Raw genomic sequence first — 18,466 nt, 5'->3', positions numbered from 1 at the left:
TCCTCTTCTTAGTACCACATGGAAACCTCGGGGATGTCTGCTAGCAAAGCCTAGCAGAGGACTCCATGGCCATGGCAGGAAGTACTGCTAAGTGCTGGGTGGGCCCTCACCTTCAAGAATTCACCACTGGCAAATAAAAACCACGCTGTGGCCTCAAGCAAATGCTGAATTCCATCCTCGCTCCTGGTTTTTGTCAACTGACTGCAACATCGCCCTGAAGTCAGGATTAAAAATGATGAACAACTGCAAGAATCGTTCCATCAGGTCTTCCTCATTGTCAGTCAGAGCTGGGCAAGGAGAGGAGAACTGGATTTTAACAAAATTACTGCCAACCATGAATTCTCCATTCCCATGGCAGCCGTTGAGCCACTGCTGGGAAAACGCAGCAGCCATTTCTTGGTGCTTATGTTGAAAGAAATCCCTCCTGGATGGAGGTGACCACCATGAAAGAGCACTCGTTGCTTCAATACACATTATACTTTGTACATCCAGTTATTTCTTTTTTTTTTTTTTTTATTATGACAATTTACATGTCATATTTATATGAAAGAAATGACAGTAGATATTATAACAAAAACATTATGAAAGAAAAGTTACACAATTAGGCCTACAAGCTATAAAATGGCTTCAGGCCCAGCTTATACACAAAGAGTTCTGACCAGACTGTAGTGAGACAACGCTGAACAATTCATTAACAAAAATATTGGCACCAGCCTTAACATTTTTTTTTTTTCTTTTTTTACTTCATTTACAAGGAATACAGTATTTAAACAGTTGTGTACTGCAAATCTAAAAACATGAGCTGTTATTAAACTGCAGTGAACCCTTTGAGCACTGAGGCCACCATGACTTCCGTTATAAAGGTTTTAATGCATCGTGTTTCGCATGCACGTGGTATTTCTGGCGAGGGGGGGGAAGGACAGTGACAGCACCACCCAATTTATGTGCAACAACGACAATTCCAGTTTTTTCAACGTCTCTCTCCCCACCTCCCGCACACACAGTGTGCGTCCCCTCGGTCCTTTCCCTTTGATATTGGAGCAAGTCACGATGGAAGAGATTTAACAATCGAGGTTCAGGACTCTGAAATGCACGGGTTAAGCTCTGCACAGAGCTCGGCTTGCGGGACTTCTAGAGAAAGAAAAGAAAAACGAGGCCAAGCGTGAACGAGAGTGATGTTAACTCCAGATTTCTCTGTGAACGTACAAACAGCACACAGGAGTAAGACAAGACTGTATTTCGTGTAAGCGTGTCTGAGATTTTAACCTATCCGGCAGTTTCGATCTAATTGTGGCAGGAATTGGAGGACAGCCGTTCTGCTAGCAATTACCTGGTCTATGCTATCTGGGACTGTGAATAAACCCAGTGCTTGTCTAGCATCCACCTAGAACTCTGCTCCTATTTGAGAACCATCACACTGCCAACGGTGACATCAGGTGTTTGAATCAGTTGAATGCCATCTCATGGCTGCTGCAGATCTGTGAAGCAGGGCTAGCAACTAGCAACCTGACTGGCATGAAAAACAAATCGTGTTAGTGCAGGTTAGGGGGAGGAGTACCATTGTAATGAATACAGCATAGGCATCAGATACTGTACAAGACTTTAGAGTCCATATAATGAGTATGAAATGGAAAACTAAACAAGGTATATAGCTGTATGGTTCGATTTCCTCTTCTACCACTAACTTGAGTAGCAGATCTGCTAAGGACTTTTAACTAACAAACGGTGCACTGGTAATGAGGCCTATTGCATGTTTTAGTAAAAGGACTTTATCCCCTCAGGATCATTTAAGTCAAGTTCTGACAGACTAATCTAAGTATCACTAATCAGTTTAGTCATGTGGGACGTAAGAAGAGGAACAAAGGACAAAGGAACCTGCGTGGACTCCAACCAACATCCCCAAGGCAAACATTGTCACAGTGCTCTACTGATCCTGATCTTCTCCACGCCACGCTGTGCTGGTGGAACTGCTCTCAAGGAAAGAGACTGTGAACAGTTTGCCTGTTGCTCGGAAGGTCACGATGAGAAAAGGAGGTGTCAAGATGATTCTCCGCACGGAGACCTTCCATTTGAAGTACAGTCTTTAAAGGGCAAATCAGAAGCAGTTTTCAGGCCTGTCCAAGACCCATCTTGCAAATTGCAAGGGCTTGCATCCGCATTTTCCCATTCCGCTTCCCTCCACCCATTCCCCATCTCCTGTTAATGGAAAGAGCATTCCAACAGCAGGAGAAACCAACTCGGTCTGCACCTGGGGAACCAGTGAGACTGACTATACACAAAGTGCTGCCAAGTGCACAAAGTAAACCAACTGAAGGAATAGAGCAACTCTATCTTTCAGTTTTCCTTAGTAACCTTTGGGGTTATACGTAGCAATAGTAGATCTATTTGCAGACACACCTGCCTTCATTAAGCACGTGTCCTCTCTAACTTCTGTATCATCATCCCCTCTCCTGATCACAGGCTCAGGTGCGGAGTGTCAGCATTTACAAAACGACAGTCAAAAACCCAAGCTGTGGGACTTGCTTTTAATTGCAGTTATACCTGGAGCCTTTACACCACATCCTCCATTATAAAAACTTCTTCTCTACTTAAGAGTGTCCTATTCTTTCCCCCAGAAGCTGTACACATTTCTTTTTTAAAGTAAGTGTCATACTAAGCAATATACATCTTCTGCAATATACAAAATAAGTTAAATTATTCCAAAGCACTGGGACAAACAACTCCCAAGCACACGCTTCTGCCATTTGGAACGATCTCATGAGTTATACCTAACCTAAAATGAGAGCTTGGTAAGTGATGCACATTATCAGAAATGACCAGTAATCCTCAGTACCCCGACTGCTGTGTGTCCAGCTGCAGGGATAAGCATTTCTGAAGCCAGAGTGTTCCGTGAGATCCCCAACTCTACAGCATCACAGAGTGGTCACTGAGGATTGCAATTGCTTCAATATATGCTGGATAATAAGTTCTGTTTCTGTTGTTGTTCATTTTCTCTCTTCTGACATATTGATATCATCCCTACCCCACTTGTTCTAGAAGGGGAGGAGGAAAAGATCCCAGGAAACGTGGGCTTCATCCCGCACATTGCAGACAGCAGTCCTAACTGCTCCCATAGATGGCTTAAACACTAGAGGAGTTGCAGTGCTGTGCTCTTTCTGCATGAATTGCTGCAGATCTCCCCACCATATCCAACAGATTTTGTTTTCCAGAAAGTTACCATTTGAAGACATTTGATATTTGTACATACATTTATACACGAAAGGATTTTATGTACCCAGAGAACTGAAAGCAAACCTAAATACGTATCCAAGGCTGCAGGTTGGATGCTTAACACGAGCTTGTGGATAGCATTCACTGCACACGGACCAAAACCAATTCTCAAGGCCCATGCGTTGCCATTTTGAACTGGATGACACAAATCCCTTGCCACCAAAATTCCTCATTTACTTCCCATGGAGAAAAAAAAAAAAAGAAAAATGGTGAAAATAAGTAATTTGAAACAACTTGCTGAAAGTTTCGACCAGGCCTTCCTACTGCAGAGCATTGAAAACCAAGCTGTAAGCACCCGAAAACAGAGCTGTGCAATGGACACCCTGACAATGGACTACTGAAACCATTGCACAGATACCAAACAGCTCAAGTGAGAAACATGAAGACAAACCAGGAGAAGGGCACTGCTACCATAGAGTTTTTCTTTTGTGAACATACATTTCTGCCTCAAGGTTCTTTGAGTGACCCCTCAGAGCGCAGGCCAGCACTCGGAAAACAGCAGTTGACCAGGAAAGAAGAGCTTCACTCATCAGCTCCCACTGCCTGCAGAGCAATCGAGACGTTTCAATCCACAGAAATCTCGCGGTGACGTATTTATACATGAGCAATTCAGAGAAAAGGCATCTCTGTTCTTCCCAAGTGCCATTAGAACAGAGCAATCGCTTCATTAAATGAATCAGGAAGATACAGTAATTTTATAAGGTAATTTGACATGTAGGAAATCAAACTGTCTAAGAGCTCAGAGACTTTGTTCAGTACTCGACTTTCTACAGGCTTTCAACATTATGGGTTTTTTTTGGTAGCTTAATGATGTTGTTTTCCATTTTTAAATCAAGGTTTAGAAGATTCAGTATCTAACCAGAAGACAGCAACCGCAATGGAATTTTGCCTTCTTAATTCCCCACCCTTCTGGTTGGATCAACGCTCTGCATTCCTTAGCACAGAGTGGCCCTACTTTGCACATCCATCCCATGCTCGTGGCAAAGCCATCCTTTATCTTTGTGGCACCCAAAAACATCCATTCCTCAACTCAGTTTACAGTTCCTTCCCTTCTCCAGTGCTTCTTAAGACTCACGCAACCCACAGAAACCGGTTCCCTTTCTTCCTCATCAGTTATACTCTGAAGGATCCGCAGTTAAAAAAGACACAGCTTTCGGTGTCAACCTGTGTGCACAGCACAGCTCAGCCAACAGGTGCTCCTTCTTCTGCTGCCCAGTCCATTGTGTGATAAACCCCTGGCCAGAATGCATTCTGTTCCTTGCACACCCTGAATTTCTGTTTGCCCAAAGCCATGCCTGAAGATGAGCAGTCAAAGACGTGACTTCTGATCTCACAATGCATACAGGAGAGCACAAGCTGCTAAGGACACCACAACACCTGGAGGATCCCACTTGGGATCACGTACATGTGACACGACAGCAGAGCCACACACGGCAGCCAGCCGGCCTCGTGTCTGAAAACATCTTGCCAAACAGATTCACATTTCCGACCATGCTGGAAGCCTTAGACAGGAGAGGAAATGGAAGTTTTAAAATCCTGGGCTCTGTAGAACATCTAGGCAGATTTTCCTTGCACAATATTCCCAACGGACTAACGGGACCCTGGGATCCCAAGGGATGAAATATCCCAGCTACCGAAGGTGACTTCTCAGAAGACAGAGAATTGTTTTGTAAAACCCACCAATAGAAAGTAACAACCTGTCTGTCCACATTGGTTAAACCTGATGCTCTTGACATAAACTTCAGTGCTTCACTTCTGCTTTCTGCTCCGCTACGTCACTCCCGAACACAGTGCTCAATTTCTTCCTGGTTGGTATGTTTGCTGTTTTAACTGCTTTGTATTTTCCTACGTTCACAATGACTCACCCACTACATATCCAGCATTTGGGGCTGCCTACAAGCAAGAACGTTTGCTACAGCACTGATCAGACAGGAAAAGGCTCCATGTGGCAGCAGAAAAGGTGATGGCACTGCCAAAATAAATGAGGAGTCACTGATTACACAGTGTCGCTGCATGGGAATCAAGACAGTTTGCACTGCAAATAGTAAGAATGCTCAGCAATTATTAACAATAGAAAGTGGAAGCCATGTGTTCTTGCTTGTTTTAAAACACAAGTATACTAGAAATGGAGAAGCACTACATTTATGCATCACCTAGGCAAAGAAAAACATTGTAGTAGCTAAAATGCTACATACACTTACAAGAACATTCTAAACCCTGTTTTAATACCTGCTTGTGAGATCTGTTAACAGTTAGCATTGGTAAGGTGGAAAGATATTTAATCTTTAATGGTGTTCAGTTCTCATTTAGAAAGAGCGTGATTTCTCTTTTTTTTCTTAATCACAAGCTTGCTTAGCAGCAGGCAATGAACGAGTTCTGTCTGTCTTGCAGCTCTGACGATTCTAGTTGTAGGTGTGCACTGCTAGAACCCAATCGAGTAACAGTCACGGAGTGGTTCTGATTGAACTCGTGGAGAGACAGGTGGGGAAACAAAACCAAGACTTTCCAGGCCAGAAGTAGGTGTTTTTGGGTGTAGGTACTCTAGAGAGGTATTTAGCAAAGGCCTAACGCCGGTTTTAGTAGAAGAAAACAGAAGTGCTTCATGACTGACTAGGAAATACAATATAATGGAAGGGAATCAGGTGGGGCAGGAAAGGAGAACTCACTCCTCAGTGGCAGCAGCAGTTTCGGTGCGTCCATTGCCGGCAATGGACATCAACACCAGTCAAAAATCCAAATCTCAGAGCAAAAGGAGAAACAGATGTGACCTCCTTGGATTTCAACGTTTGGCAGATCTTTTCCAGCTGTGTGCTACAACATGTACAAATGCTACAGCCTGCATCTTAATTCCAAATGAAGAGAAAACTCAACACCACCCAAAGCAAATGTCAGCTCTGCTCTTTCTTATGTGCCCACATTTGTTGGTTTTGTTTGCAGTCTCCTTTTTTCTTTTTAATGAAAGCACACATCACCTCAGGCCCACTCCAAAGTTGATGAGACGTCTTGGAGTCGAGTGTTTTCTCTCAGAAATACTGCCTTCTTGAAATCAGTTTGGTCACATGACAATTATTAAAATGTATTTTAAGAAAATTCTAATGGCCAAAGGCCAACACTACATTCAAAACCTGCTAATACATCCAGGCAGATAACTAAAATCAAAACAAAAACACACACAAACCCCAAACAGAAAACCTCCAAAAGGAAAACTGTTCCATTTGTTTACTTCAATTTGAAGTAGATACTAAGGACATGAATGGACCAGTCACGGTTTATTGGAAAATCCCTCCATCCTCTGATGCGCTGCAATTCTGTGGTCAGTGCAGTTTGTACAGACACGTTCCATTCCGAATGCTCCAACAGAAGGTGAAACCCAAGTGGCCAGGCAGCTACTGCAGGATTCTTTTGTCTGTAAAAGTTTACAGCACGCCAAGATGCCATCCTGCTTACAGACCAGCTTCGCATCGCTGCGTCCTCCCACTGGACACCGTGCACAGAAGACCAGCTGATGAACTACGCGTGGGATAGCTTTGCAAATTCATTGCTAGCGTGTTTCAACTGTCAAAAACTTCATTACAGTACACTTTACTGTACAAACACTTTAAAGGATGTTTATTAGGAAAGTCTGCAAGTCATAATGGATAGTAGAGTTCTTGTTTATGGTACCTTCTCGGCCTCTAGTAATTCTGTTTGCCTCCTGTATTAAAATCAAACTGCTTCCATGAAGGTGATTACTAATGAGCTATGGCATGTTAACCTACAACTCACAAAATGCGACAGTACAGACGTTAAATTTGAGACTGTCTGTTAAGTTGTAATCTAAGTTGTGAACATTTAAATATAATATATATCTCATATGAAAAAGCTAAAGCACAAGTGCTTCTGCACCCCGCCCACCCCTTGAGCCAAACCCACCCCAAATTTCGGTTTGGGCCCTGACCGATTTGGAATGCTTTCTTAGGCCACCCATTTCCACAAATTTGTATGCACTCAGGAAATATAAAGCCAAAAATATACAAATCTCTTGTTGTGATAAGGTATTTGTGAGTGAAATTACCCAGGACCATGGACTTGGAAGGAGAAAGGGGGGTAAGAGAGGGAATTTACAGCAATTCTTCTTCAAAGTTCAAAACTGGTCACTTCACAGAAAGACTGCAGGACTGGTGAAATTCTTGCTTCTAAAAAGTGATACTGTAGTGGAGAATTTTCTAGGAAAAATAAAACAGCTTTTAATAACTGGCCCGCTGGTATGAGCTACCGTGGAATAAATTAGCACAAAAATGGAAGTCTTATAACTGTTCACTGTTACAGACGTAATCAACAAGGTCAGTCACTCTCAAAAGTTCATCTTCATCTTCCTCTGGCCCTACCACTTCCTGCCCGCTCCCCGTCCCGTTGGGCGCCAGGCTGGCACTGGCTGTGCTGTCCTTGGGGGCTTGGGTCTTCTCGCTAGGTTTGCCAATCAAGTTCTCAATGGTTTTACCTGGGCTCTGTCCGTTGGTGGAAGGCAAGTCCACCAGGCTGTAGTCCAAAGGGCTCTCTACTTTCCCCACGTTATCAAAGTCATCTTCGTCGTCACTTTCTATCCGGTAGCAGTGCTTCTTGGTGTTGTCTTGAGGAGCCTGTGGTGCCGGCAGCTTATTTGCAGGGTTTTCTGCCTCATCGTTTGCATTTTCGCAGTTATCTTCATCGTCTGTTTCAATTCTATTGAGCCGCTTGCGGACAGGCCTCTCTTCATCTTCCTCATCCTCTCCTTCCTCAGAGTAGTCATCCGTACTTCGCCGACGCTTTCGAATCAGTCGCTTCGACTCCTTTGTGGAATCGTCATCTTCGGAGTTCTTGGATGCGTAGCTCTCTGGAACAAGCAGCAGACTTAAAGCCGTTAGCAAATCTGAGGGCACGCGGAACAGCTACACTCCTATTCTTTAATGACTTACACTCATCAAAACGCCATCTCTCCCTGTCTCTCAGCACACACATTTCAGTCTCCTTCCTCAGTCCCCCAACCATGTCAAAACTCTTGCGTACTCCTCACATGCTGAAGAAACTGCTCAAACAGCAGAGTCCAGCAATCTGTTGGTATTCTGCTCTCAGCCTGAGCGTTACGGGAGGCTTTGGAGGCTTCTGCTAGAAGTTAGGAGTGCTGACTACCTCAGGAATAGCACAACGTTACAGCCTTCCAGAAAGTGAGGACCCTCTGCAGAGCCAGGACTTGGACTCGGTGATCCTCACAGATCCATTCCAACATGGGATATTCTATGCTTCTATGAAATAATGGCTGCACTGCCTTCAAAAATATATATATCCATACATATTCATGCACACAACCGCACTCTCCTCCCCTCACCAAATTCTACAGGACTTCTTTCAAGTCATGAACACTGTTTGAATGTGACTGGAAGGCTGCTGTCCCTCAGTGGAAGGCCTTTTCTTTGCAGAGTGGCTTAGGTGAAAAAAGACAAACTGAAAAATCAACCACTGGCTTTTCTCCTTGCTATTTCCATTAGAAATGCATGCAAATTGCCATTTTTAAAGGTATTATCAGTGTGGGTTCAGGTTGCTAGAGACTTCATCAGAGTATTTTCAACATAATTACATTTCCAGTAACTGTTACACACTTTTTACATTAGAACCGTGGGAAACTACTGGAATGGTACTAAATGGCATTGGGTTTAGTATGCAAAAAGCCAGTACCAAAAATACCTGAAGGAATGGGTTTTCATGTACAAAAGACACCATCAATCAGGCATTGTTTAAAGTCACGAGTGCAGGCAGCAAAGAAAATATCAGCCACCATATAGCAGATCGTGAGTGGACAGCCTATATATCCTATCTCTGAGAGCAGACTGTATATTGAAGAATGAGATCAAGTTTTCAAGATACCATACGGCTGCGTTACATACTTGCTTCCCTTCATGGAAGAGGATCCTGTAACATTTTACAGACTCAGGCCAGCACTTCCAAAACTTACCTACAGGTGCCTTGGCACCCACTGCAACCTGTAAAGCTCAGCACATCAGTGCCAAACGGATGGTTCTCATGAGCTGGGCACCAGAATTCAAAGGACCCAAAGCCAGTGGCTGTGTTTGCACAAGCTAATTTGGTATTTAAATGCACATCAGTGGCTCATGGAGTGACTGACAGTACTGTGAGCAGGTTTTCTGTTTGTCATACACACCTGCACTGATTGCAGCACCTTCAAACAGGAGGCTGCATTGGAAAAGGCTGAACGACCACAGAGGAAGGTAGGGTGGCACACCGACCTATGAAAACAATCAGGGCACCAGAAGGCAAAAAAGAATCTTTGAGCATTCGTGGAGAAGGCTTTGTGGCCTCTTAACAGAGAAGTGGCAAAACAGTGACATCAATTACAGCTTCGAAATGCCACCAACTCATTGCCAGACACAGTAAAGTCAGACCCTGTGAGGCCAAAGCAGGGACAGTGAGTCTGAGGAGTAACCATAATGGCACATCACACAGTGGGCCGCTTCACAAGGAAACGAGTTTCTGAGAAACGTCAAGGAACTCTAGAATGAAAAATTTCTGGGCATCTCTGAATTAGACACAGTTCTCTCCTTAGGCTAATGCAGACACACACCAGCTCCTGCAAATCAGACTGTGTGCTTTACCTTCACTATCTGAAGTGGAGAGCCTGCGTTTATGAACTCTTCTCAACTCCTTGCCATATCGGACACTTTTCTGAGAGCCATCACTTTCTGAATCCTCCTTGTAGTTGACTTGCCTCTTCTGATTCCTTCTTGATCTTCTCCTCCTGGTTTCCAGGTAATCATCATCACTGTACTCCGTGTAATCACCACTCTCTGTACAGAAGAAAACAGCCGTGTCTGTTATTCCAGGAAGACAAAACTGTGCTATTTAGATAAGCTTTAGACCAGTGCAGATAAAACCAGGCACATTTCCAGCAGAGGACAGTCTCAGCCATCACACCTCATTAGCCTGACCTGTCCCAGGCTCACGCATCACTTCTCCCTTTTGCTGCCAGCAGCGAATTGCTTACTTTTAAAACACAAATTCTTCTCCATCAATCTCCCCCAGAGCAGGTTTTCTTCCCATGTTTTCGCTCCCTCATATCTACTGGTGCCAAAGATGCTTCCTCTACAATTCCTGACAGTTGAAGTGACCTGAGTCAATGACATATACATTCCCATGTCCAGGAAAGCCCCTTCTTTTTTTCATTTTGTTTTCAATTTAAATGCATTGCACTCTGCTCAAATAATTCTCAGAACAGGTAGATGAATAGAAACAAAACAAGAATCCAGGTAAGATCTGGCTTGGGAGTATTAAATGATTTACAACAAATCTAGGCTTAAAAGTTCACTTCCAACAAAAACTGTGGAGAAGAAACTTACCATCATTCTCAGTTCTTCCTCACCGGACTACTGCACCTATTGGCTTCAAGAATTGAATGTATTTACATTTTTAACAGTTAACATCAGCTCTGAGTCAACTTCTGCTGCTTTTTCACTGAGCCATGCCAGAGCAATTATCCTGAGATCACAGTACATTCCTATATGCAATCCATGCTGTTCTTAAATTACTGACTGACACCAGGGACAGACTGAAGCAGCAATCCTCTTTACCTCCTAAAATATTACAGAAGGGGTCACAGCCAGGCAACCAAGCACTGCCTTCAGAAAAAGCTCCCATCTCTGGAGATTGACAACAAAGTCATTCACAGGGAACATTGCTTCTTTAACTCAAAACAGAGCTCAGGCAGGATCCTGAGGACAGCAACAGAGGTAAAGAAGAACAGCTATGAATATGCAGTTATACATCTAAGGAATTACGTTGGAATCAGTGAGGCAAGGCTCTACCAACCAACACTTTGCTGCAAAAGTAAGAAAACTACACTGCATTCAGTGTTTCCTCTTCCTGCTCTTTTTTGAAACAGGATGCTTCTGGTGGTACAGAACGGGGCCTGATCTTCTTGCAGATACGTGTTCACAAAGAAACAAACTTGCTTGTAGGCATTATGGAGTAGATGGCCAAATTCTCTGGATCTTCAAGGTTCTGCAAATATCTTCATTACTAACAGCTCACATTTCGTGCAGTGATGCGTTCAGGACAGGAAGACAGCAACTAGTGCAAGTGCATGTGACTATCTTGATCTGTTCATGCATTAACCCTCCTTCTGGAAGCCAGAACTTCAAATCAACCTACTTCAACATGATCCTGTCTACATTCAATGAAAACATTTACCTACAATTTACAATTACAATTTATCTACAGAGAAAACAGAAAAGGTAACTAAGCTCTAACAACTGAATGCCACACAAAACTGACTGCAGCTGAAGGAATTAAGTTTTCTACACAAAGTGAGGAAAAATGCTTCTTTCAGAAGAGGATTTTTAAGTTTTTCAGGAGGTCTTTAAGTACATAGAAAGAAGAATATTTCTGCCTCCATCCTTTGTATTCCCTGCAATCATGTTCCAAACAGATCACAGAATCACAGAATGGCCAGGGTTGGAAGGGACCTCAAGGATCACGAAGCTCCAACCCTGCTGCCACATGCAGGGCCACCAACCTCCACATTTAATACCAGACCAGGCTGCCCAGGGCCCCATCCAGCCTGGCCTTGAACACCTCCAGGGATGGACGGGGCATCCACAGCCTCTCTGGGCAGCTGTTCCAGCACCTCACCACCCTCTCTGTAAACACACTGAGACACAACATAACAGGAGCATACATTTAAATATAGACTGATTTTAAATGCCAAGAACCTAGTACTCAGGAACAGTTTCCTTTAGAACACTCACAGCAGAACAAGCAGCAAACAGCTTTACAGACAGGAAGCAAAGATGACACACACGACCAAAGGAACCAAAACCATTAGCGTCCATGTCATGCCAGGAAACTGAGACTTCCACTCTTCCTCTCTCCAGCACAAAATATTCCATACATTTAGAAGACCACTTATACTCACCAGATTCTCTGCTTGAATTGTCCTCGGAATCTTCATCTTCATCATCTTCAGAATATTTTTTCTTGGCTGTTTTCCTTCGTAGCCGCCTGCTTTGCCTCATTGGCCTGGAGAGGTGTCTCCTGGAGATGCGGGCACAGAACTCGGAATCGCTGTCTTCGTTTGATGGTGGATCATCTTCACTTTCGTCCAGGTTTTCCTCTGAGATAACAAACTCATCCTGAGATCTGAAACAAAGAAACGTTACCTGCATGAACCTACCTCTGTTAGGTGCAAAGCAAAACTGCACAGATCTCACAGAAATGATGTGTACTGAAGATCCAGAGCGAGCAAACTGCCATCACCCACATGGAGCTTCTGTTTTCTCTTGGAAGACAGCTTTACAATGCATGACATTACACAGTGGATCAGAACAGTGGCTGGATATGAATGTTGCATCAAAATGTGACCACAGGTGAGATTTAAACTGGATAAATTCTAGAGTGTTCACACTGTGCACTTCAACTTAACGCTCACATAGCAACGCCTTTGCACAGGCATCACTTGTGAGGGAGGAAAACATGTTCTTCTTTTAAAAGAACAGTGGAACACTGCAGGTGCACAGACACTTGCATTTGGTTGCCAGCTGAATGTAAATCCCAGGATTACATTCAGAAGGTATTCAGCAAAGAACTGAGTTGAAAATGCTTGAGCACAATTTAACAGACGTATGTGCTATTAATTCTGACAGACTTCCAAAAGCTCCAATCACAGGTTGGATATTTTCATCATTTTCTGCCTGACTATTCACCATGTCACTGAAAATTCCTTCATGTGGTCATATGAGAAAACAAAGCTCAAGAGATATTTGCATCTGTTGTGTAGGTCACCTATAAACTTTGTACACTGAGTGTTCTACTGCGTAAAGCTCTAAAAGCTTTAAAAGCTCAACTATGCCTCTTCATTGAGGCATAAAGAAAATCTAAAATTATTATTTTTAACCTTACGTGTTTCACAGTGTGAAAGATTAGAAATTCCAGGGAAAAATAATTTCAGTGAACCAAAGCAATATTCATTCAGTCTGTGAAGCTTTGCATAACACACATTTGTTTTCTGCAGTGTAACCCTCTTTGGCTGTGTTCAAACCTTATCTTTTAGAAAGCAAAAGGCAAGAGCCGATTCCAGAACCCAAAAGTCAAGTCTTGTATGCTGGAGAAATGGAGAAATTTTACTTTCCTGATTTCAAAACGGCAACCAGGCCAAATAAAGATCCCAGAGAACAGGACATATTTTCAAAGAACCCTCCTCACTTTAGCTGCATTTTTGTTAAGGATAGGTTTTGCTTAAAATGGAGTTTGGATGACTGCAGCACATGGATTTGAAGTATAGTTTTTCCAGCACAACTAAACTCAACTAAGCCAGGAGCATTTTTGCTGGCACTGTACAGCGCCGTTCTGGATCCGGACACATTCCCCCACTGACCATTTTAGGGGCACTGCAGAGTCACAGAAACCCGAAGCAGGCAGTGACTGGAGGTAGAAGCTGAACTGGAGACTTACCCATCACTGATCTTAAACTCATCCTCGCTCTCTTCCTCATCCAGATTACTGTCACTATCCAGGTCGTTCAGTCGCCGTCGTTTCTTGCGCCGTGCTGCAGCAGCCCTTTGGGGTCGCTTGTTTTCTTTCCTTTCTTCCTCTAGGATTGTGGAAATGTCTTTTCCACGATGTCCTGTGATATTAGACATGTCTTTGCCTCTCCCAATGCCTGAATTCAGTCATAGAAAAGGGAAAAGAAGAGAAAGATTATTTTTGTTTAATTTTGCTCCTAACTTTTTTCCATGCCTCCTGCTTCAGATTGTTTTCTGTAATAGAATCATTTTTTGATGCTGTCTGGAGCCTCATTCCTGACAAGTCAGCCCCAGTTGTGGTCCCTGGGAAACACTGAGGTCAACACAGAAGACAGAAGGTAAATGTTGGCATTCTGCTACTTAACCACAAAGTACATCGTCCCCAATGACAGTGTTCTTTGAGTAGGGCAGGTTACAGAACATACATCTTCTTTCTAAGGCCTTCATGCTCTTCTTGGGAGTTTTGGAAGTGTTTAAGCTGCTGTTTGGCCAATAAGTCGACTTTAAGAAAAGCTGGCTTTACTGTTGAGGATTTAAGTTACATTTATTAAGGTCTTCTGTAACACACCACAGACACCTGAGTTTCAGACTGTCTGCATACATCTGCTGGCCTTCTGAAAACTGCTGTCTCTGTAGAGATGCCATGTAAGGAAGGGATTAAGTTTCACAGCAGTTGTCTCCACAGAAGCCAAGGTGATGCAGAAGCACGGATTCATCAGTCTCAGGTACTTTGGAAGATCTCTCTTCTGTTCCCTGTGGTGCCTCACCAAGCAGCAACGAGTGCAGCTGCACTTCATTCATGTATAACTGGGAAGTGCTCAAGGATCTGCATCAGCACTTCAGGACTGTATTTGCAGACCCAGCCTTCAAAGGGTCCAAAGGTGGACAAGTTTCTGAGCCCAATATTTACAGGTGTTAATGTCAGTGGTGCTAGCTGAACTCTCAAGTTCAAAACATAGTGAATTAATCTCAAAAACTGTCTTGTCATGATTATTTACTTTATTCACGTATTAAAACATGTACAAGTTGAATTTAACTATCAACACCAAATGCTTTTTGGCATCTTCTGGCAGCTTGGCATGGCCATTTCCAAGGGAAATTATTTAGTGTGAGCCTAAAAGTGCAATAGTAAGAACTGTAAATTACACAGTGTGTAATGTGAGGGAGAGGACTCCATTCATTGCCTGTCATACCAAAAGAAATTTGGTCTCAATCTTCATACCACCACCAGAATGAAAAACAAACGTGAGAAACGTACCTCCTCCATCAGCTTCCTTGATGTCATCTTCAATTGCCTCGTCAATTGCCTCATCAAATTCATCAAACCTAAAAGTAACAGTTTTTTATGATTTTATGACATCACAGAAACATACCCCAAAATCTACAACTGCTTTAACCAACCATGCTGCACAGGTGATGGGCTTCATGAATAACACAGACAAAGGGGCAGATGTGTGAGAAAACAGCCATTTTCTAGAAGATCTGTTTATTATTTCTATTTGCAAAGTATTTGTCACTGACAGACCTGTTGGTTCTGATTTACACAGACAGAAAAGCTCTTCAGTTTTACATGGCACACTGCTGAATTTAATGATACATAATTTGAAAATTATTTGCAATGGTATCAGCGGCACATTTCACACCAATGTTAGCAATGCCCTCACACCTTTTGCAGGGATGACACACACACTGCCAATTTGCAAAACAGGCTTCCAGGAAAGCACCTATTAAAGCCAGGGGATAATTATCCACCCTGTTGAAATTTGCCTTCAGGATTTGTATGATGCAGCTTCATTCATTGATGGTTGGACTGGATGATCTTACAGGTCATTTCCAGCCCTTGATTCTATGATTTCTCCTTGGAGTAATTACACCTTATGGACTGGCAGCACTCTAAGCTGAACACAGGAGATGTACTGTACAGAGCTCTCCACAGCAACGCAAATAAACCATAAGGTAACGTTACATAACTAAATGGGAAACAGAGAAGCAGTTTGCTTTTGTAAGCCTGCCTCAATCCCTGCACATGGAGTGGCTCACTGAAGGGGAATGGCAAATGGAGGAGAATGAAGCCAGTCCTCCTACACAGAAGATGACTTCTTTAGATGGTTTCTGCAGTTAGGAATTGCAGTTTTGTAACAAGGGACTGTTACCTGTGTTACCCAAACCCTGCCTTGAGAAATTACATGCAAAAAGTACAACTTGTGTTATCTTTGTAGGAAAGACATTTTGTTCAGATTATTTTCTTCTCATTTCTCTGTTTTTAAAACAGAAATGACTGTGCATGGGACAATACTTTCATCAAAGATTTGTCTTGCCAGGCACTAAAGAAAGATTACTGGTATGTTTATCTCCATCCTCCATTGTAACCTCCAGCAGAAGAAGACAAGAACAGATCTGGTATTACTCTATAACCCAACAGCAGCCATAAAACACCTTTTAAAATGAGGTGACTGATTGCTGGTCTTTCTGTATATCTTGAGAACAGCTGTATGTCACGTTGAAGGCAGCTTTACACAGTAAGGAAGTAAGTCTGAAATTATTCCATCAATAAGGCTTGTCCCACATTACTCAAACACGGTTTTCCCTCTAGAGTGCTAAAAAAAAACCCTTTAAAATGTGAGAAATCACTTAATGCTCTCAAATCACAAATAACCTGAAATCCAACATGGGCTGACAACTGCTTGTCAATTAGCTGTAATGACACATCATTTCTACTGCTGCTGCTGTATTCAGAAAGCAGGGTTTTGCTAACCTTCTCACAAAAGGAAAGCACAGATGACAAAAAAAAGGAACTAACCTGTCTTCAGAGAACCAGAATGCTACACAATACAGATTTGTCTGTAAGCAGAACGAGACATTTAGCATTTATTTTCCCCCTCGGAAGGAAAGCACGCACAGTTCTCACTGACACTAATAGGACTTCACTGCAGACACACAGATTTGAAGTGACACACTGACACGTGCAATGCTTTCACCAGCTCAAAGTTACGTGCGTGATGCAGGCTGTGAGACAGACTGCCATTTTCTATCACAGACTGATTTGCAGGAGCAACATTACAATAAACATTATTTCCAACAACAGTTATTGCCTCTCTATAATGTGTGTCCTGCTGAAGTCATGCCAGATATCCTACAGGTAAGACTCCTGGCCAGCTGCTGCCTGACCTGCTACAGACATAGCAGCAAATCTATCTAACTGTGTCCCTGGCATCACGTTCCTTATAGAGATACTTAACTTCACAAGCCAGAAATGACATTTTTGTTAGTGTGGCTTCTGCTGTTAATTTTAAAGTTACAGAAACTCAATAGCTGAGTAAGGTCAGAATGAGTTTGTAGAGCAGGTTGAAAACCCAACACAAAGGTCACATCTCTCCTCAATGGCACAACCAGACTGAGTTTAACCATGGTTATTTGCTGGAAAATTTTGGAAGTTGTAACGTTCTTGATTATTATGATAAGGGTCTACAAAGAACAAGCACTGTGGGAAAGGCAGGACTCCTTATATTCCCAATGCAGCTGGGACAAAAAACACAAGCTCTTAGGCAGCAGTTCTCTTCTCCAGTCCCCAAAGAGGAAAAAAAGAGATGGGAACTGCAGGCCTTTAGAGAGAAGCAAAAGTTTTTCCTTACAACAGAAAGCAGGAGTGTAATCCACTTGCTTTAACTTACAGCAGGAGCTGCAATAACACCATTTTTTCTCCAGCATTGCTGAACAAAGCACCACATGTGTTTTAACTTCTTATGCATCCCATTTTCAGTATACACAGTAATAAGCACCTCTGTTTCACAAACATCCAGCATAACTGGTATTCAGAGGAAACAACACAGACACTTTAATTTGGCCTCTCTTTTAAATGTGAAAGTGTGCATGAGAAGCAGGAGGTTGAATGAATGAGAAGGAAAATGATGGTATGCTTTATTTTTATAAGCTGCTTAAACAAGCTGCCTACCTGTAGCTTATGCATTTCCGGGTTCTGGTAGACCTCCTTTCAAGCAGCTTTGATTTGTGCTTTTTGGAATCTTTCTTTTTTTCTTCTTGACCTTCAGGGATTTCTGGCTCCTGTTGACATAAGACAGAAGTATCAAGAAGTTCTCTTCACTCCCTCCAGATTTCTCATGCCTGTGCTCACACCAGCACAGACACGTCACTCAAAGGTCCCACTGCACCACTGTGTTAATGCTACAGCAGCCAGGTGATGCTCCCAGCACCTGTAAATGCAGCAAAGCTGAACAAACTGCTCAGGTCAGTCTCTGCGTACAGTGACTCTGCCCCTGTGCCACCACACCATTCTTTGACCCATACAGCCAACAGCATGGGTGTCTTGTGATGGGGCTGGCTTTGGTCTGAGCCACTACAAATGCCCTTACATGGTGCAGCTTTGATGGAATCCACACAGTTTAATTTTATGACGTTCTCTCCAATTTATTCATTTCTTAAAAATCCGTGCCTGGGTTGAGTTTCAGACTCTCAGCCAGAGTCTCTTGCAAGTCTGCAAAATCTGTTACCATTTATCTGCTATCCAGAGACAGAGGGAGAAAGCTGGCTTTATTACTGTCAGAGAGGAAAGTCTATACCTAAACAGAAGTTTTGTTTTAAACTCTCATGGAAGAAGAGATGACATAATTTTGGATGAAGGCATCTGACTG

The 18,466-nt window shown here is 42.9% G+C and overlaps 1 protein-coding gene across 1 annotated transcript in view; it reads right to left on the bottom strand.

Moving 5' to 3' along the window:
* Positions 1 to 473: 473 nt before the first annotated feature.
* Positions 474 to 18,466, bottom strand: part of RSF1 (remodeling and spacing factor 1) — a 60,540-nt gene continuing 42,547 nt past the window's right edge. Inside the window, exons 11-16 of the mRNA XM_048933332.1 lie at positions 17,770 to 17,879; positions 15,076 to 15,143; positions 13,747 to 13,954; positions 12,212 to 12,435; positions 9,897 to 10,088; positions 474 to 8,122 (exon numbers count right to left, since the gene is read on the bottom strand). Coding sequence (XP_048789289.1) covers positions 7,557 to 8,122; positions 9,897 to 10,088; positions 12,212 to 12,435; positions 13,747 to 13,954; positions 15,076 to 15,143; positions 17,770 to 17,879 — 1,368 coding nt within the window. The 3' untranslated portion in view covers positions 474 to 7,556. The remainder of the gene's footprint in view (positions 8,123 to 9,896; positions 10,089 to 12,211; positions 12,436 to 13,746; positions 13,955 to 15,075; positions 15,144 to 17,769; positions 17,880 to 18,466) is intronic.

This window comes from Lagopus muta, chromosome 1, assembly GCF_023343835.1.
Source record: "Lagopus muta isolate bLagMut1 chromosome 1, bLagMut1 primary, whole genome shotgun sequence".
NCBI lineage: Eukaryota > Metazoa > Chordata > Aves > Galliformes > Phasianidae > Lagopus > Lagopus muta.
This window is presented reverse-complemented; position numbering and strand designations above follow the sequence as displayed.